At 35.8% G+C, this 21,256-nt stretch overlaps 2 protein-coding genes across 2 annotated transcripts in view; one reads left to right on the plus strand and one right to left on the minus strand.

Moving 5' to 3' along the window:
- Positions 1 to 14,296, plus strand: part of LOC132609358 (NAD-dependent malic enzyme 62 kDa isoform, mitochondrial) — a 36,045-nt gene extending 21,749 nt beyond the window's left edge. Inside the window, exons 9-19 of the mRNA XM_060323313.1 lie at positions 71 to 177; positions 1,021 to 1,132; positions 6,237 to 6,350; positions 7,106 to 7,171; positions 8,485 to 8,557; positions 8,631 to 8,717; positions 10,103 to 10,157; positions 10,266 to 10,337; positions 10,441 to 10,503; positions 11,412 to 11,526; positions 13,865 to 14,296. Coding sequence (XP_060179296.1) covers positions 71 to 177; positions 1,021 to 1,132; positions 6,237 to 6,350; positions 7,106 to 7,171; positions 8,485 to 8,557; positions 8,631 to 8,717; positions 10,103 to 10,157; positions 10,266 to 10,337; positions 10,441 to 10,503; positions 11,412 to 11,526; positions 13,865 to 13,939 — 939 coding nt within the window. The 3' untranslated portion in view covers positions 13,940 to 14,296. The remainder of the gene's footprint in view (positions 1 to 70; positions 178 to 1,020; positions 1,133 to 6,236; positions 6,351 to 7,105; positions 7,172 to 8,484; positions 8,558 to 8,630; positions 8,718 to 10,102; positions 10,158 to 10,265; positions 10,338 to 10,440; positions 10,504 to 11,411; positions 11,527 to 13,864) is intronic.
- A 2,016-nt stretch (positions 14,297 to 16,312) lies between these two features.
- LOC132609359 (haloacid dehalogenase-like hydrolase domain-containing protein Sgpp) lies at positions 16,313 to 20,710 on the minus strand. Its single transcript, XM_060323314.1, has 5 exons — positions 20,484 to 20,710; positions 18,369 to 18,483; positions 18,115 to 18,269; positions 17,118 to 17,379; positions 16,313 to 17,013 (listed from the first exon to the last, which is right to left on the minus strand). The coding sequence occupies exons 1-5, from the start codon at positions 20,636 to 20,638 to the stop codon at positions 16,822 to 16,824; spliced, it is 879 nt and encodes a 292-aa protein (XP_060179297.1). The 5' UTR covers positions 20,639 to 20,710; the 3' UTR covers positions 16,313 to 16,821.
- Between the last annotated feature and the right edge of the window lie 546 nt (positions 20,711 to 21,256).

Consider the following 21,256-nt stretch of genomic DNA (forward strand, 5'->3'; position numbering starts at 1 on the left):
TTTCCTGTGCTCTTCATTGTTTAACCAAGTTTCGCATTACAAGTGTGGTACAATTTTGTTTTCTACTCAGGGAACTGCAGGAGTTGCTATTGCTGGTCTTCTGGGAGCAGTAAGAGCACAGGGAAGGCCAATGATTGATTTCCCAAAAATGAAGATTGTGGTGGCGGGTGCTGGAAGGTTAGACTAGTAAACTATTCTTTTCCTGTCACAACGCCCATGTATTTTCTTACTCGAGTCATTGGCATGCCATTATGCAAGAACGACTTCGTTCTTTATATACTTCATTCTTTCTAGATTGCATTGATGTACTATTGTTTCCATGTTCCACGTCAATATTACCCTGAATCTTAGAAATAGTGTTTGATTAAGTATAGTGAATTTGGTTATTCAGTCTTTGCATTAGTGGTTGTATGGTTAGTTATGGTAGAAGATATCGGGGGTGATACTTAAGAGGAATAAGGTCTTGTGTTGAGTTGAGCTGCTTTCAGTTTCACATGGGTTCTTTGGGGTGTGGGGGTTGGGGGGGGGGGGGGGGGGAGGGGAGATGGAGAGTTTGACAATGTTAAAGAAAATGGACCTTGGATCGAATTCAACACAAAAAGCTAGCTCATGTTGTAAGGATCAACCAAGACCATATAAGGAGACCACCACCACCCTCAATCAATGTGGAAAATTCTTAACACCTCCTCGTACCCCTAGGGTAGGATATTGGGAGCATTGGCAACATAACATGTGGCACAATATTGTGTAAACCAATAGTAGGGATGAGTCTTGCTCTGGTACCATGTTAAAGAAGAGGCCCTAATAACTAGCTCATGACTCGAAGATTGTCCAAGACCATACTAGGAGACCACAACCATTCAATTAATCTGGAACACCTAATAGACGAGGAGAATACTACCTGAGACATTTGATGCACTGAGCTTTTCCTCTTTTTGTTTTCCTAGAGCTTCTTAAGGTGCCTTTTACATTTTGGTAAATCTTTAAGGTTTCTATTTTTCAAAACTTTTAGTAGTGCAGTGCAGGAATAGGGGTTCTTAATGCCGCTAGGAAGACAATGGCAAGAATGCTAGGGGATACTGAGATTGCTTTTGAAAGTGCAAGGAGTCAGTTCTGGGTGGTCGATGCCAAGGTAAGCATCTCCTCATTTGTTCCTTTTTGACTCAAAATGTTCTTTTAAGCTTCAGTCTACCAATATAACATTTTTTTTGTTATGTTCCTTCCTCGTGTAAATGACATTCTTGTTATTCTTTTTCTTGTTGTGGGTTACATGACTACATCCCGTTCATAATTATCTTAAAGAATCTTTACCTTTCCCTTTATCCTATTTTCATCATTATCTTTTTAGTAATAGTAGAAATGATAGTTTTCATAATATCTTCGTTGTTCTTTTTAAGTGCATTTAACTTTTGAAAGATGTTGTCCTACCATTTCACCATTGAAATGGTAATAAAGACAACAAACAACAACAAAAAGCTATGCCTCAGTCCCAAATAAGTTAGGGTCAATTATATAAATCCTCACTAACCATGTTACATCATATAAACTTATCTCAGATCAATATTATACAAAATAATAATAATAATATAATAAAATAAAGAGTACTAGAAGTTCTTTATGTTTTCTACTGTCCTATAAGTCTTTGAAAGTCTAAAAGAACTCCTAGAAAAGCATAGGAGATAAAGTAAAATGCTAACATGATAATTTTATTCTCAACTAATTGGCATCAGCTATATAGATCTTTTCTTTGATGTACCCTATTTCGCTAAATTTGCATGTCTTCCAGATTGTAGGTCTTTCGGCACAATTTCCTTCCGAAAATGTAACAAAGATAACATAACCGAATAATTAAAACTACTGTAAACTGCATTTTCCAAAAAAAAAAAAAAAAAAAAAAACTACTGTAAACCATAGAAAAAAGAATTATTTTCTGTAAAAAAATTTTCTAGCTCAAATGATGAAATATGTTCTTCCACCTACTATACTTATTCAACCTTAAAAGCAAGTCAGACATCAAGGTTTACAATGAAAAGCCAGCAGTTTCCATTTTTGCATTTCTTGGGTGTAGAAAAATCAGAGAGACGAGATAAGATTCTTCCCATGGTGGAGTAACCCTGATCCTGAAGTACAGTTTTGTAGTCATCAGTGAGTTGCTCTAGATTTTAAAATGTATTTTGGATCTATTTGATAGTTTGAGAAAATAGAAGGAAAGAGAAGAATAGTTGATCTTGAAAACTCTAAATGTTGCAATTATCATTAAAATGAAGTTTTTGGTTCAAAAGGCTGCAGCAAAGATAATTTCTTAAACCCCGTTTGTTCCACATAATCCTTGAACGCAAGTAGAAGTGTGAGAATGATGTAAAGAACATCAAACTAGCTGAGAAAAGTAGGTTACAAATGCTATTCTTTTTTTTTCCGACCTCCTCCATGGTGCATAGCCAGTCTTCTCAAAATCTTTTAGAGTTCCCAGAGGTAAAACCAAAATACATTTTGAAACAATAGAGAAAAAAATTCAGAATCAATTAGGAAGAGGTCAATTATACAAACAACCAGTGGTACTTGAGTTTCGAAGTAAACTAAAATAACATTATGCTTATAACTAAAATAATGTTTTGAACTACTCCTGTCTTGTTTCAGGTCTACCATTTATCCTAAAGGTCCCAATAACCCTTAGGAAGCATAATTCTTGCAGCCGATATATCTGTGAATGGATTTCAATTGAAGTTCATAGGCATTCTAATAAATCTAGTAAGACGAGGTTCCAGAGGAACTGAGAGATATATTTTCATTTGTAAAGTTTGCCCATTTGTTACCTTTTTCACTGAGGAAAGAGAGTGAACTTCAGCCTTACCAGTTTCAAAAAAAAAAAAAAAAAAAAGAAGAAGAAGAAGAAGAAAGAGAGTGAACATAATAGAAAACCTTCTAGAAGGGAAGCCAACTGAATTGAGCTTCTCTTTCCCTTAGAGCATGATCAAGTAAGTGGAAGCTTGGGAGCAAACAAATATATGCATGTGCTATTCCGTTTTTTCATTTTATGTGTCTTAGTTTGACTGAGTACGAAGTTTAAGTAAAGAGCACTTTTGAATCTTGTGTCGTAAACTAAAGGTGTCTATGACATACCAAAATTACCCTTTGAATCTTGTCGTCTTAAACATGCCATGTTATTCCTATAAGGGACTGTCATTGAGGGATAAAACGGGAATGTTGGAATTAAAAACTTACTAAATATAGAACGATCCATTCTTTTCTAATAACAGATGGACCTTAGGCTTAATTCAACCCAAAACTAGCTCATGAGGTGAGGAATGCTCGAGACCATATAAGAAGACCAAGTCCACATCCCACAACTGATATGAAAGAACTTAACACCCTTGCCCTTCCGCATGCCCAGAGCCTGCCAACCAACTGGAGTGTGAACAACATGATATTGGGCCCTGACATAAGGTAAATCAAGAACTGGGATGGTTTGGCTATGATATGATGATGGCAAATGGACCTTGGGCCTAATTAGTGTTGTCAAAGGTGCGCTCAAAGCGCGCTGAAGCCTTGAAGCGAGGTTCAAAACATGCTGAGCACTTCGCCTCGCTTAATGTGCGCTTCAGTGTCGTCATCAAGACTATAAGACAAACTTTCCCTGCGCGTGCTCTGATGAGGTGACACTAAACAATTGATATTTCACTTTATCATAAAAAAGGAATTAATTTCTTTGTCCATATATTTGTTATTCATGCTTATTACTATTAGTCTTGGGTTTGCCTTAGTAGAAGATGCCCCCTTTGTACTTCAGAAATACCCGATCCAGAGATTAAAAAGAATAGACTTCGGGGTTCTCCGGTTCAGCTAGGTCCATAGTTTCGGAATTTATACGCGAATCAAGATCGATAAAAGGAAGTTTACAGAACTTTTGATTTAATTGATAAAAGTCTATTTGAACTTCCACGTGGCCAATAAAAAAATTTGGGCATTTTAATTGAGTTCCCACGCGTTTTGACGACATGCATTCACTTTCTGGGCCATGTCACCGAATAAGGTGGTATTTATTCTACTTTAAAATAGTGGAATGGGGTTATAGGACCCCCGCAAAGTATAAGTGTGTTACAGCAAAGTTCAGGGGTGTTTTTATGCATTTTCCCAAGAAAAAACTGTTTGACTCCTCAAATAGTTACACCTTCACATTTTTACATAAGTGGGAGGGAGGGAGCATCTTATTTTTACGTATACATCTTTTTTTTTCTCCCTTCGTTATACACCTTCCTTTACTAAATCATGCACTTGAAGTAGATTTTGTGCTTACCCTAACAAAATTTGGTACTTTCCTATACTTTTGGTCTTTGACAACATTAGCATGGACATTTGAGTAAAACTCTAGATTATTTACCTTATCAAAAATAATTTGAGTAAAACTCTAACGTTGTATGTTCTCAGTTCATTATTTCTTGTATCTTGTTAAAAAAGTCTCGTCCACTGCGGTGATGTTAAAGACTTGTGCCTAAGTCTTGAAGGCAGGTGCAGCAAATGGTGGATGCCTTTCTTACTTTAGGTGGCGCTTCAGTGCACGCATAAAGACACCAAGCTACTATGAGACGCCTTATACCCATGAGCTCTATCTTTAAAGATGATTTTATTAAACAATAAAAAGTCAACAAAGGGGTATAATTTGTTAGCGAATGTAATGAATGAATTTGCTACTGATTATAAATCGAAATTATAAATTTACTACTCCCTTCGTTTCATTTTATCTCTTAGTTTGACTGGGCACTAACTTTAGGAAAGTAAGAGAGACTTTTAAATCTTGTGGTCTTTAAACTAAAGGTGTGTAATGTACCAATACGCCCTTCGAATCTTGTGGTCTTAAACATGTAGTGTGAGATGTTGGAATTAAAGAGTTACTAAGAGCCCATTTGGATTGGCTGATAAGTTGGTCAAACCAGCTTATAAGCCATTTTTTAACTTATATGGGTGTTTGGTAAGATAGAAAACAACTTAAATTAAGTTAAAAAGTGTTTAAAATAAGCCAAAACCAAGAAGTTGCTCAAACCCAACTTAATTTTTGTTTTTTGGCTTAAAAGCCATTTTGGTTTGACCAACAACTTTACCCTTTTATTCCTTATATTTTCTGTTAATTCCAATACTACTCTTACCTCTAAAAAACCTTTAAGCACTTTTATCCAGACACATAGCTGCTTATTTATAAAATAACTTTCAGCACTTAAAAAGTAGTTTAAGCACTTATGCTTAAAAGCCACTTTTTTTCCAGCTAATCCAAACGGGCTCTAAGTATAGAATGTGGCATTCTTTTAAAATAGGGACTAAAACGGAAAGTAAGACACATAAATTGAAAGAAGGCAATGTACGAAAACTAGCACTTATTCTATATGATGAACTTAAGATTTCATCTTTGTGTCTGAATCAGAAGTGTAAAATGATATTGAACTTCTGATTCAATTATTTTTCAATTCAAATAGTGTAATTTTTTCTTGTATTTACAGTAACTCTTTTCCAATCATTCAAACAATTTTTATTTGTTTCTTCATTTACTCCGCGTTTCACTAATGGTTGCGCTTGAATTATGCCTTGCACATAAACCTTATCAATCCTTGGTGCTTTTCTATGCACCCCTTTGACAATGCTGATCCAGAGCCCAAAGCATACAGATATAAGTGAGAGCACAAGCCCTATGAACAAGTAAAAAATCTGCTGGTGGTTTGGGTATTCCATAAAAGATGGGAAAGAAAGTACAGATACAGCAACAGAGTGGAATATTTGACGAATAGCAAGTAAATATAGGGTTACCTGGTACCTGTTGTTGGGGGAAGGTGGCAGGTAGCCCGTGGAATCAGTCGAGGCGCTCGCAAGCTGTCCCAAACACTATTTTTTTTTTTTTTTAAAATATAGGGTTATACCACATTTTAAGTATCAACCTCCTTTGGCAATAATTTTTTGGGCTAACTTGACAAGCAAGGTCGTGAAAAGTGCTGACATGCTTGTTGCCTGTGAGCAATTCTCAATTTAGACTTTGGTTGTGCGTTAAATGCATTTAATGTAGTTCTTTAGATTGTCGTAAGTAGTCTGATCCAATGGCTACAGTGCAGCGATATTGTAAATGTAGTTTGGACTTCTTTTGCTTTTCTATTAATATCTTCCTTTGTGGATATGAAATTTTTTGAGGATGTGAAATGTATTAGGTAGGTTTAACTATGACATAATTATTGATGGGTGTTTAACAATGTATTTAGGGATTAATTACTGAGGGACGTGAAAATGTTGATCCTGAGGCTCGCCCATTTGCCAGAAAGATCAACGAGATTGAACGTCAAGGACTAAGAGAAGGTGCAACTCTCGCGGAAGTGGTAATTAGCCTTTATCCTTTCATGAGCGAAGACTTTCTCATTTTTTATTTAAGAATCGGGGTTTTTATGGTCTGTCTCATCTTAGTGTAGGGCTCGGAGTTCTCATATTGTCTCAATTATTTACTGTGAATATACGCAAGTAAATATATATGAAAGGAAAATTTTCACATGACGGCTGTTTCATTTATCAGATAAACATTTGAGATCTCAAGGAAATGTTGACCGAGGCAAAAATAAGAAACGGTAGTTGTGTTCAAATGCATTTAATTATGTTGGTGGGAAAATAGAAGCTAATTGGACAGAGGAGCGGAAATAATATGATGGTGGCTTAACTCTGATAAGGCCAGTCAAGATAAATTAGATTTTATGGTTTACCTAAACAATGGTGCTTAGAACTTGTTTCAACATGAAGAGCTGAACATGGATTTTGGTGCAATAAAATCTTCCCTAGCTAAAAGTGTAAAATCATTCTATAAAATATAGCAAATATAGGTATTTATGAGATTGTGACTTAGCTTTGAATCACATTGCCGATCAACTGTTTTCTTAACTCGCATGGCTCGTCTTTTCCATTGTGAGAACTGAGAAGCCATGACAGAGCTGAAGAGAGAGAAAGTTAGGTACGCGATGGAGAGTATAGAGATAGAAGCTTATATACCAATATAAATGCATTGATTCATAAGTGAAATTTCCCATTTGTTCTTTGCCATGTACTATTAGTTTGACACAAATTACAATGTATTGATTCCGATCAGGTACGCCAAGTGAAGCCAGATGTACTTCTTGGTTTATCTGCTGTTGGAGGCTTGTTTTCAAAAGAGGTACAGCATGTAGAAATTGATAATTTGAATTTCTTTTAGCTACATAAATACGTACACTGCAAATTTTGTAGCATGTAGGCTGCGTTATTTTAATATGATAATCTAAATATGAATTCTTAATTTTTATACTAATGTCAAACGATCATGAAAAGTATCATTCAAAATTAAAACAGAGAAGAGTCATGCTAACTAAAGAAGTTAATTTATATTTTAATTACACATATTTGACATAAAAAGGTTTGTTTAAATATACTACCTCTGGTCCATTTTAAATGTCGTTTTAGCCAAGACAAATTCGATCCAAAATAAATGTCGTTCAAGGAAACCAAGAAGGCACTAATTATTCTTTTCGAAATCTACTGTTGCTTCAATAAATGATTATACGATATCAGCCTTCCAACAATTATTACTCATTTTGAGGGGAGAGAAAGTCTAATCTAGTCAAACAACCCTTATAGTTAGTGCTACTAAATAGTTTTTTTAATGGTGTTCCAAAACCTTAAACGGCATTTAAATGGACTGGAGGGAGTATTTTAAAATTGCATGTCCAAATTCTAATATAGCATCTAGTTTTTGGTTTTACATGATCAGACATGCTTGCTTGATTCCAGATTTAGCGTTTTATGTGAAAATTTGACATATTGAGTGGTTTTTTTTATGTTGATTAAGTACATTTGATGTCTCCCCTTAGTTCATTGTTTTAAAGTGTTTATGATCATCAAACACTTCATGTATCTCTAGCTGAAATCAATTCCTCTGTTTCTTGGATGAAATTTGGCAGCTAGAAAAAAGAGAATCGTTCTTGTCTTGTCATACAATGTGAAACCTCCATGCTACTTCCCACTAAAGAATATGTCAGTTTTGTAATAGTCTATCAACATTGAGGCATATGGTGATTGAATTTTCATGTTAGTGCTTCAGTAAATTCATTGTAGTAGACTTGCATTTGCATGCTAACAAATAAAGAACAGGACAAGACCAGTTTATGGATTCTCATTTTCCATTTCGGATTAATAGCTTACTTCATTTTCTGATTTAAAGTTTAACATAGAAAATATTGTGCTTTAATTGGAGCACAGTGTTTCCCTCCCATATCTTTCTAAGCCATCAGTGGCCGCTTAAAATGTGTGGGAAGACATTCCCCCCCTCCCCCCCTCCCTCTTTTTTGTTTTTTGTTGGCTTGGCTTGTGGATTCGCATTCGTACACCGGAGAAAATGAGCTGCTTTAAACATTACTTACAGAGGGGAAAAAAGGAGAATGGTATATATTAATTGAAAACATAAAAGGTCTTGAGAAGTTGTGAACATTTCAGGTACTGGAAGCCCTTAAGCATTCAACTTCAACCCGGCCTGCAATTTTTCCAATGTCAAACCCAACGAGAAATGGTATATACTAATTGAGAACATACAAGGTTTTGAGGTTGATAGCTTTCTCATTCACTGTTTTCTTCATTAATAGCTGAATGCACCCCTGAGGAAGCATTTTCTATAGTCGGTGACAACATCATTTTTTCAAGTGGAAGCCCATTCAAGGATGTGGAACTTGGTATGTCTAGTAACCATTGGTTCTAAAATCTGCTATCATTCTTCTGGGTTCCTCCGTCTTGATAGAGTTTTCATACTTTGCTCCTTTTTGTTGGTAACTTTTGGACTCCTTTTTGTTGGTAACTTTTGGAATACTGGTTTGCATGTAACTATTATACATAAATAGCAATTACAAAATAATATCTGATGTAATCTGTGATACCCCGTTGTCCCATTTTATGCGACTGATTCTTGACTGGGCAGGTAGTTATTTTATAAAACCAAGATTTATGACATATAAGCTAACTCTATGCCAAATACGAAAATTGCCCTAACTACCAACAGGTAACATGAGAGGTGGTAAGTGTTCCACATAACCCTTCCTAATAAAAATTAGTTTTTTATCTACCGGGGTTCCAACAAGTCAAAAGAGGGATGTTAAGCTTAGATAGTTTTTAAGTATAGAAAAGGTGCCCGTCTTTTCATAAATATTAATTAGGAAAGAGAGTCGAGATAAAATAGAAAGAGGGGTGGTTTTTAGGTAGAAAACAAAAAGTCATGCTACTATTTTATCTGTCATGCACATAATTAAGACTAAAACAACAACAACAACATACCCAGCGAAATCCCACAATGTGGGGTCTGGCGAGGGTAAAGTGTACGCAGACCTTACCCCTACCTCGGAAGATAGGGGTATTTTAAAGTTTAATATTTTAAATTTGATCCAATTTCTTGTTTATGACAAATACTACTTAGTTTAGTCATGCACTACTTAAGGAAACAAATATCTTTTAAGTAATTTTAAGTGCGTACAATTTTAATGTATACAGAGTTTTTAGTGGTTTGAAATCTAAGGATTGCTTATGCCAAGTCTAATTGGAACATAACCAAGTTTTATTCAGACGTTGTTTAACATTTAAGACAGGGACTTCCCTAACTTGGGTTGAGAGATACAATAAAATTGCAATATATTGGGTGGAAAAGTATCTTGTATGATTAACTTGATCTTTATTTGAGAGTTTCTCTGTGTTTCTTTTATTCACTCTCATATGAGAAACATGCTACTAATAGGAAAAGGCAAATGTTACAGTCCACTTTTTTGATATTTATTTTGCCCAGTTTATTTGGAAAAAAGAGTTACTTCTTTGTGTAACGTTTATATGGTTTCTTCTTGCTTTCGACAAGAAAAAGATGAATCATGGTCTTCAAATCATGTATAGCCAACATAAAAAAAAGAAAATCTTGTTGTTACCTGTTCAAAAAAAAAAAAAAAAAAATCTTGTAACGAAAAATTCGGTAAACTTGATATTGGTATAGATAAAGGCATACAAGATAAATTGATATCAGATGATAATATGTAAATCTTATTTGGGTTAACAATGTTTTATCTGCATGTGAATTTTGCAGGAAATGGTCAGGTTGGACACTGCAATCAAGCAAACAACATGTTCCTTTTTCCTGGGTTAGACTCCAAATGTCCAAAGTTTTAGATAGCTAGTCTAAGCTTTTCAATATTCTCTGTTCTGTTGACTTTCTTTCCTCCTAACAATATTTTCCATACATGCTTCAGAATAGGACTTGGTACTCTTCTGTCTGGATCTAGAATCGTTTCAGATGGCATGTTACAGGCTGCAGCGGAGTGGTACTTCCCTTTTTCGATGCTTTTGTAAAGTTTCATGTCTATTGATCTATTAGCACACGGTAGCTTCTACCTCGATATTCTAACTACAGCGTGGATTTTGCAGCTTGGCTGCATATATGACAGAGGAGGAGGTGCTCAAGGGGATTATATACCCTTCGATATCCAGGTATATGCTTTAGGATTACTAGGGAACTTCAATTTACAGGTTTACAGGGGTCAACTCAGTTACCCAAAAAAAATAATTTTATGGGGCGGGAGGGTACTTCGATTATAAAAACCGGAACTCTGAGACTAGTAAAAGAAATTGTTGATTTTAATTTTTAAGTCGGAATAAGTAAATAAGATAAAAATATAACTAGCAAAATTCAATCTACTGTCAGTAACTGTGTTTTTTTTTTTAATCCAACTAAAAACTAATAAAAATAAAATTCATGGGACTTGTGCCCACACCTTGGGCTTATATCAGTGAGTCTTAAATCTCGCCCGTGGTAGTCAAAACGCATCGTCTCACGCCCTCGCCTTTTATCAAACTGTTGGAACATAAATTGTGGAATGTCATTTACATAAAATATTATGTGAAAGCGCAAAGTCCGCTCACATGTTTTGTTGCTGCTCAACCAGTTCCTAGCAGCAAAGTTAAACATTTACTGCAGGGAATTGTCAGATCAATTCATATTTCATATTTACTGCCATCTAAAAATAGATAAGGAATATAAATTTCTCAGTTTGAATCAGAAGTTTCTTTCCGATACAAGATACAAAAATAGAATTTCAGAATTAAAAAATTCAATTTCAGAGAAAATGCATCTGAATTTCTTTAGTTGGGACCGATAAGAAACTTGTCTCAAGTTGGGACCAGCTCTGAAGATCTACCAAAATCCCAGTGAAACCCTCTTTGATATCAAGTAAATGTCGTCGTACAAAGCTCCAGACTTCCTCAACCTTCTTAGATCTTGTTCTCCGTATCTTAAGAATTATTTTTACATTTTGAAATGCATCACTAAGATGTCATTGCTCTATATGCTTGAGATTTACATTGTTAATAACAAAGTTAATGATCTGTTTTCATCACAGTATACGCGATATAACAAAGAAGGTAGCTGCAGCTGTGGTGAAAGAAGCTATAGAAGAGGATCTGGCAGAAGGATACCGTGAAATGGACAGCCGAGAGTTACAGAAACTTGATGAGGTATTTTTACTTCATTCGTTATTTCCTTCTTATCATGCTTTGAATTGCTTGTCATTATGTGGAGGGTCTACCCCAAACAGCCTCTCTACCAAGGTAGGGGTAAGGTCTGCATACACTCTACACTGGGTATGTTGTTGTTGTATCTTTCTATGTACCAGTCATCTTTGTAAATACAAAGGAGTTCCCATAGCTGTCTTTGCACCAGCGGCTTTTATTCTGACTATGTAATTAGTTACCCAGTTATTGGATGAACAAACCAAAAGCATATAGGATGAAGTAAGTGCTGTTTGCATTTGTTATAGTTGATGGAATTAGCAAGGAAGTCAACTAAATTGAACCCACTGGAAGCATAAAGGGTCTCGTAATAAGCTAGAATTAAGACAGAATATATTGCAAGCTAGGCTCCATAAGAATGAGGGCATAAGAAGAATGAATGTGAAACAAGATTGTGGTGTGTAAATGCAGGCAATTTGGATATCTAAGTTCATTCTTCTGGTAGAATGGCAGTGATAGATAGAGATTTAACACAGAATTAAAATAGGATAGCCAAAATGGAGGAGTGCAACAAGGGCGCTATGCAACAGAAAGGTTGCCTAACAAGGTGAAGGATTAGTCCTATAGCATGAATGTGAGACTAACAATGTATGCAAGCAATTGTTGGGCCTCTACGACCTGATGTACCTGCAAGATTAATGTTGTAAAAATTCGAATGTACAATTGATGTGGGAATAGACATGATTGGACAAGATCACAATGATCACATCCAACGGAGGGTTAAATTAGCACACATAGATGATAATATTTAATGAAGACGCCTTAGATGGTTTGGACATGTCCTCCGTACATCTACTAATGCACTAGTTCGTTGGTGTGATAATATGATGATAGAAGGTAATAAAAGAGGATGAGGTATGCCTAAAATCATATGGAGAGTCAGGGAACTTATCTCAAACGACCTACAGAACTATGAACTTAGCTGAGAACTGAACACACTTTAAGTAAAGAATTCATATTCGCCATACCTATTAATTAGGATTGAACTAGCTATTGGTTTTGGGATAAGTGTGACATCTGAGAACCTATTTGCCTCAGAAGTAAGATAATTTTAGTGTTGGAATGGTGCTAAATAGAACAAATGGATATAGAGAATTCATACAACCGAACCCAAAAGCTAGTTCACAAGGCGAGGATTGCCTAAATACCATATAAGAAGACCAATTACTTATCGCACAACTGATGTGAGACTTCTGACCCACCGCACAACCTATGTGAGACTTCTGACTCCTAAGTCCTATCCACCCCCAACCTCAGCACGCCCAGGACTGGACGTGTAGAGTGTGGACAATATAACATGGCAGTCCAACATCCGGTAAATCAAGATCGATAGGTCTGACTTTGATACTATGTTATAAAATGGGTTTTAGGGCTAACTAAACCCCATCTGACTAGGTCTAGTGGATTGATTGAAACTTGAGTTTGAATTTGATGCTTTATGATTATATTTATAGAAGAAAAAAGAATCTATAGTATGAAATGAAATAGAGAAACATAACAGTAAGGTTAAGGGAACTGTATAAGCAGCATATGAATTCTATTGTATTATTGCCCATAAAGAATGAAGTACAAAAGAATCAAACTCTGAGTTAGAGCATCTTAGTTGGGGGATAATGTGATACTCATGGGGAAATTAAAAGGATCTGCAAAAAAAAAAAAAAAAAAAAAAGGACTCGAGCATGAACTAGTACACTACACTACAGAGATATGTTCGACGTGCTATTGCACGTATTACCTACTTCATAAAGGCCATTCCGCATATTTATATAAATGCCTTTGGCTCAATCACCTCAATTTTTAGAAGCTGGCTAATAAAATGTTCCACCATAATGGGATCTTGACCACTGTGATAAAAGTACATCTTTCATAATTCTAGAAAATGAACGAAAATCTTTTTTAGAGGAAGGGAGTAGCGTAATCATCATAAAAATACCCTCTTCCAACGGTATGCTCAGGTTTGTAGGTGCTACTTTGTTTCTTGCTTCCTGAGAGAAATTGAAATACCAAGGAAGCCCTCCCAAGGCACTTTCTCTCATTCATCCATTCAGATTTATTCAACTGGTTTGGCTCTCTGTTAGGATTATCATGTTCCATCGTTTGTCAAGGTCTCCTCCGCTTATGTGATACCTGCTGTGCTTTTATTCAGCATGTAATTGAACTACAACTAAGGAAAGCCAAAAACTTTTTTGACCGTTCGAGAAGTTTGTTCTGCTGGTTGTAGTAATTGCCTACATTAATATTATTTCAAAACTTGGGAATTTTAATTGGTGGAACTCTATTTCAGGCACAAATATCTGAGTTCGTGGAGAACAATATGTGGAGTCCAGATTATCCAACACTGGTTTACAAGAAAGATTGATTATCTGTAGCGGCTAGCAAAGCTTCATCTTTTCATGTTTCTCGCAACATCAGCGAGGGCGTGGTGGATCAGCGATCATGTACATTTTGGGACACGATGGCATCATGTTTAATTTAGCATCCAGTAATATCCCTTTCTTCAACATTTGATCGGCCGATGACTTCTTGGTATTATAGCTTTTATTGAGTGGTCCATAACTTGGTTGTCTGTAAAAGGGAATAAATGCCCTTCTCCTCCTTCCATTCTGATTTTGAGCATCGTCAATGCAGATGTAATGTTCTGGGCTCTTGCTGCACAAATGTACTATAAATTGCCCTTTGATGTAGATGTTGTGTACAAGTGTTGGAAGTTCTGATAGTTCTGTGTACTCATTTTGACTTGGACAATAAAGTATTCACGTCGTCCCCCCAAAAATTATTACTACAAAATAAAACGGGATAAATTTTGAGAATTAAAGTTCATGGTTATCCTTACTATTCACGTCGTCCCCCCAAAAATTAATACTACAAAATAAAACGGGATAAATTTTGAGAATTAAAGTTCATGGTGATGGTTTTCCTTACTTTGGTTATCTTCGATTTTTGTACCGTTGGTACTTTTCTGTCTTCTATATTTTTATATTAGCTTTTATTCTTGCATCTCTTTCAAACATTTTTGGAAAAATGAGATTTTCTTGAGCTGGGGATCTATAAAAAATAACCTCTACCCCACAAAAGTAAGGTAAGGTAAGGTCTGCATACATTCCCCTCCCAACCCACCCACCCAAGCCCCCACTTGTGGGAATATATAGGGTATGTTGTTATTGAAGGTGCATGGCTAGTGCACATATTTCATCGTGTTTGGCATACCATGTGGCGCTATGGGAATAACAAATTTATTCATGGAGTCTTTTTCCAAGACTCTTGAACCATAATCTATTATGGCAAAACCCTTGGAGGATTTCTAGGATCTCTGCTCCTTGGACTAAGAGGCTTTTCCTTCAGATGGCATACTAGATGAAGACACAAGTTTTTAAAGGGCTTACAAACTTTATAAATTAACAGACTACTTCTGAATTTCTCAAACATGATTCCGTAGATATCGAGACAATGTAAAATGTTCAAGCAGCTGAAAACTGGATTTGGCACTTAATCTCGTTGAGGTATCATTTCAATTTGCATTACAGTTGCTTTAGCTTTTGAAAAGTGTAAGAAGTGTGGTTGATTGTAAAATAACATATTAATTTTCTGAAAACGAACAAAATCTTTTGGACCAAAACAATTAGTTAATTGGAAAAAAGTAAAACAAGTGCTCCGAAATCTTATTCTCAAACGGTGGTCCCAATGCAAAACTTTTCTCCAAAAATATTTTGTAAAGTAAATCAAAGCCAGAAACAAATCTAAAACACCACCAATAATTGGATTTTTTTTTTGGAGCGATATTATGCTGGATTAGTTTTTGAGAACGAGTTTTTGGAGTACATTTGAAGTCGATAAATTTGAAACATACCAACTTCTTTTCCTTTTTAAAACCTGATTTAGTTCTGAACTTCTGAATGAAAACTTTTCTAAACCGAAAGAGTTGAATGGGAAGCCGCATGAGGTGAAATCGCATGTACGTTTTATAGAGTGGCAGTAAGGGTGTCACACGTAATCAAAAGAGTTGGTTGGCGGTTCAAACCTCAGAGGGAGTTGAATAGTGGCCTTTCAGTTCGTTCAAAGGCACTAGGGACGAACCATTGCAGACGGTGATACTTCTGGAGTTCGCTCATGGGCTTATTCCTAATGTATTAGCTAGATTGTTAGGCATGAAGAACTACCCCACAGCTCCTGGAGCTGGCATACGACGGATAACTCAGCCACTGCGACAAAATCCTGGATCCGCTACTAGAGAACTCCCATGAACGAATGAACAAATTTGAAATGCAAACGCCAGATTGGAATAAAAAGTGATCCGTTAGTAGATAGAGGTCATAAGTTTATGACAGAGACATGTTTTAGTCAAAGACAAAAATAAATCATTTCCACGGATGATTTTGGAGCTTTAATTTAATGTATTTTCAATTCTTTGTTGTGTATTAAACATTTTCTGCTTCTAATGTCCTCTGTCTCTTGAATGATGATAGAATCCGGATGTGTGAACAACATTTCCACTACTAGTCATGAATAGTAATTTGAGATGAATAACATTTCATTACTATTTCATGATTAGTAATTTGACATGAACAGCATTTCCATTTTCCAATCATGACCATTCGATTGTCCCAACTAGAGATCTACAGAGTCAAAAAGAAAACGATAAAATAGAGGCACAGTTTAATAAATTAAATGTTGTTTTTGCCCAGAAAGCACCAAATACCATAAAGAACAAGAAAAGATAGATGACTATTAATAATTTTGCTATAAAGATACTCAACCAAAAATAAATAAAAACTCCATTAATTCTTTTCATTATACATGCCGGTGTTTGACTCTGCATTGAGTTTAAGAAAGGAGGACTTTTGACGCTTACTAAAAGTACCCTTAAAGAGTTTCCAGATATAGAAATGTGTCATTCTGTTTGGAACCAAAGAACCAATTTTTTTTAAGAAGTGTCATACAAAATAGATAGAGAGAGTAATATTACACAAACAACAACATGAGGTAATCGATAGTAGTGGACATAACACAAACCACTATGAAGTTTGTTTAGATGTTGAATAAAAGAATTTCAAGGAAAAGAATGACCTTTATGCTGCTATAACGGTCTACATCCTATGTTGCTCGAAGTTGTCGGACTCTTCAAAATATTGCCGCACCCGTGTCGGGTTCCCAAAAATGCACTACTTTTGGAGGATCTGGCACCCACCTAGTGGCTTTTTTTGAAAAGTCCGAGCAACATAGTCTACATCACCAGCTTCCAACTCATGTTTTGATTTTTCCTGCAGGAATTTCTGTTTCCAACTCTTCTAGAGCTGCCCATAACTTTGAGTCCTTGAAATCCTTGATAACAAATGTTGCCCCAGCCTCCGATAGTAAATTTTCGGGGTTCCTTAGACCTAAACCTACAACCGGCATGCCAGCTGCAACTCCAGCTTTTATTCCAGAAATAGAATCCTGCTCATGTGGAAAAAGAAACAACAAAAAATAAACATATTGTTGTTCTCCAAAAATTTTTGTTTATGCACTTCTCTCATATAGATTTTATGTGCTTCCCATACCTCAAAAACGAATGCGTGCTTAGGAGATACTCCAAGTTCCTGAAGAGCCTTCAAGTAAGGGTCTGGAAAAGGTTTTGCTCGTTCACATTCACTTCCGATGACAAGTAATTCAAAGAAATCCGAAAGCCCTAGCATTGAGATTATCAGCTCAGCATTCGGTCTCGGAGCATTAGTGACAGCTGCTCGTTTCAGACCGTGGTTCTCGATCCATTTGCATACCTCCTCAAGGCCATCCAATGGTTTTAACTGTTCTGATGCAATTCTGTGGATTTTCACAGAGATGTTGTTAGGATTGGTTTCAAAATATTATAGCAAGCGAGTATACTTTATTTAATGTAATTTAGCTGGTTCTGTAGAAGAACTCATAGGTTTCGGCCTAGTGTGCCAAGTTATGCAATTTAGATAGATTCTGATCCGAATCATGCTATTTATCGGTCATATACTGGAAAATCTGATGCTGTTTTGGAGTAGGTGCAAAATAGTTCCTAAAGTATGCTCTGAAGAGTTTTGGTCCTTTAAGTTAACACTTTTGGTCTCTGTCAAATATTTAATGAACTGTCTGCTAGATTTGACAGGAATTGTGAAAACAAAGATTTAATCAAAAACACTTGGGAAAGTCTCATCAAATCTTAGAAACTGCAACACAAAAAACTATACTAGACACCAAAAAGTAGACCAAAAATAGAAGAAATTGCACCGGAAAAAATGCTCCAAATTCTAGAAAGAGATAAAAAATAGCAGAAACTGACCCTCCAAATGTGAGTTCCCTCTAAATCCTCTTTTTTTCACAGTTCCCAACGAATCTAACATACAAAGTTCATTAAAACTTCGACGGATTCCAAAAGTGTTAACTTTTGGCAAACTTAAAGGACCAAAATTGTTCAGAGCATACTTTAGGGACTATTTGGAACCTACCCAAACATAAGGGACCATTTTTGTCATTACTTCGTTTTGATTGATGGACTTGTTGTCTGTTGGTGATGCAGTACTAGCTTACCTTCGAAACATGTCTTCCTTATCATCCATAAATTTGATAGCTCTCTCGAAATCCCAATCTGGGAAGAGGACACGACAGAGCTCATCATTATGCATACCGCTAATATTCTTTATGAAGAACTCCTCACTTATAGGTGCTCCACCATTGAAACCTATCTGATTGAAATAAAAACTTTTAGTTAAACAAAAACTATCTCCTCGATTTCATAGCACAGAGTTGGAACTGATCATAGCAGAAGGACAAGGCAATACAACCTCTTGAAGCATTTCTCGAAAGGCATAGTAGTGGATAGGATCTGAATCACATAACGTTCCATCAATATCGAATAATATTGCTTCCAATGGAGCATCAACTGCTAATGAACATTTACTGCTTCCAGGAAAACGGACGTTTAGTAAGTGAAGCAATGCCATACAGAAATCCACTTTTCTATATATATGCTAGACACAGAAGTTCCAATTCTTCATATAGATGCCAGAAAATATACTACAAAGTCATTATGGTAAGAAACAAATTTCAAACAAAAAGTTAAAATACGAAAAAAAAAAATCAGAATGAAAAGCATCCATTGTCTAATGGATAGGACAGCGGTCTTCTAAACCACTGAATTCGGAATATGGTAAAGTAGCTCCTGGGTGGGGAACTACTCCTTTGATGGGTGTTGCAATGGCCTTATTTGCGGTATTTCTATTTGTCTGAATAATCAGGAATCCTATCTTCTTTTTTACCAGAAAAATCCGAACTAAATAATTTCTGCCTCGCTATTGCAATAAATAGAACTAGACACAAGTTGCAGAAATTGTCGAAAAATATGCAATATGATACTGCGTATTGGATTGAATGAGTGTTTTGAGTGAGTAGTTACAATCTTGTTTTCGCTTATGTATCCTGCTAAGATGAGTACAATAATTATTTACAAGTCAAAGATGTCAATATTGTTTCCTGCTCAAAAATTAGCTTGAGTGGCTCTGCCATACTTTGGTACATTACATACTTTTTTGATCTACGAAGTGCAAAATAAACACTATGGAAACAATATAAACAATTTCTGACTCTTGTTCATCTAAACTATTTTGGTTTTGTTACTGAAAAACATAATTAGATAGAAAGGCCTTTTTATAAGGACATTCCTCAACTCAGTCAAGCCATCAATTGATTTTGAAGTAAAACTAGGTTGACAATCAGTATTTACATTAAGCCAAGCTGGTTCCGCATATTAAGCTTCCTTAGTTCTGCTGAACTAAGATATATTTAAGCATATATAAGTGTATACTCTCTCTGGCAGTCTAATCTTTTTAGATAAAGTGGTAGCACAATTCAATGTAATATCAGAACAGTTAGAGCTCCCTAGGTTTAAACTTCATCATAATACTCCATATTGTCAGGCAGCAAAGCTATCCCTAATCATGATGGTTCACCAGGGCCTCTTTCCTCCTCCCTTTTCGACGAGGCTTCTTCACTATGTATTTCCCTTTTGTTCTGTTTTTGATATACGTTACTTGAGCTAAGGCTCTATCAGAAACAACCTCTCTACCCTCACAAGGTAGTGGTAAGGCTGCGTATACACCACCCTCCCCGGACCTCACTTGTGGGACTACACTGGGTATGTTGTTTTTCTTGTTGTTGTCATAGGGGTCGGGACCCCCACAAAGGGGGAGGGAGTCGACTGAACATCTTAGCCATTGGTGGGAATTTCGCCCATGGTCGATCCTCGATTCATGTTCACCCTGGAGGATCGTGTTGGGTGAATTTTGACACTGTTACCCATTATAGAAAAATATTAGACCAGCTTGATCCATGAAAAATAAAAAAGGCCGGGCACGTGAGGAATCGTATTAAAGACATAAGCATATATAAGGGTCTGTCTGGTATGGAAGGAAACATTTTGCAGAAAAAGTTTTCCAATTTCCTTTTTTTGGTTGGTCAAAATGTAAACATTTTTCTACGGAAACAAGTTCCTTAAAATGGCTTCCTGAATGAAAGTAGAAAGAACAAGTGCCATAAGTGGCATTCCAAGTTCATTGTCTCCTCCCCACCCGCCGAACGCCACCAACCCTCACCCCTTGACCATCCCACTCCGCACCCCATCCCACTACCATAGTGTTTTGCTAGATTACATAAATATATTCTTGAAATAATATTTTTTTTCTTACTCACCAAACACTAGAAAATAAGTAAGAAATCCAATTGTTTTCCAAGAAAACATTTTCCTTCATACCAAACACACCCTAGTATATAAAGTGTGCATCTCTAACAAATTAAGCTTTCAGACAGAGTAATAATGCAATTCAAATACATCCCAAAAAAAAAACAATAATTCAATACTAACAATTTATATTTTTTGAATTGAAAAAAAAAAAAGGAGTTACCATTTCTGTTGGTTGGAAGTTTTTGATGGAGACAAAGACATCCTAGGAACTACTGACGTGGCAATCTTGGAAAGATTCTTTCTTGAAGTGTAAAACTGTTTGTTCTTGGTAAGTACATTGGAAGGAACACTGCAAAAAGAAAGCAGAGCTGTCATATAGTTTTTTCAGATATAATGAAATTGCAAATGATGAAAATCTTGAACTTCCCACTATCTTGGAGTATACAAAAGGACTTTCTAATTTAATGGATTTTGTTTGGGAAAATGACAAAAATGGTACCTTATATTTGAGTGTAGGTTCAAAATAGTCCCTTAACTATGCATTGAAACAGTTTTGGTCCTTTAAGTTGGCAAAAGGTTAACAACATTGAGCTCCATCGAATATTTAATGATTTATGTTTGTTAGATTTGATAGAAACAGTGGTGAAAAAAGATTTAACCATAAACATCGAGAAAGTCCCGTCAAATCCTAAAATGTGCACTAGATACTAAAGGATGGAGTATAAAATATAGCAAAAATTACACATCGAAAAGTTGTACTCCCTCCGTCCCAATTTAAGTGTTTTAGTTTGATTAGACACAAAATTTAAGAAATAAAGATAGACATATGAATCTTGTAGTCCTTTATTAAATATGTATATAATGTATTAAAATGTCCTTTAAATCTTGTGGTTATAAACTTGTCATGTAGTATGTTTGAAATTGCTAACTTACTAAATACAGGAAGATATACTCTTTTTGGGGCAGACCAAAAAAAAAAGTAAGACACTTAAG

Source organism: Lycium barbarum, chromosome 9 (assembly GCF_019175385.1).
Source record: "Lycium barbarum isolate Lr01 chromosome 9, ASM1917538v2, whole genome shotgun sequence".
Classification (NCBI taxonomy): domain Eukaryota; kingdom Viridiplantae; phylum Streptophyta; class Magnoliopsida; order Solanales; family Solanaceae; genus Lycium; species Lycium barbarum.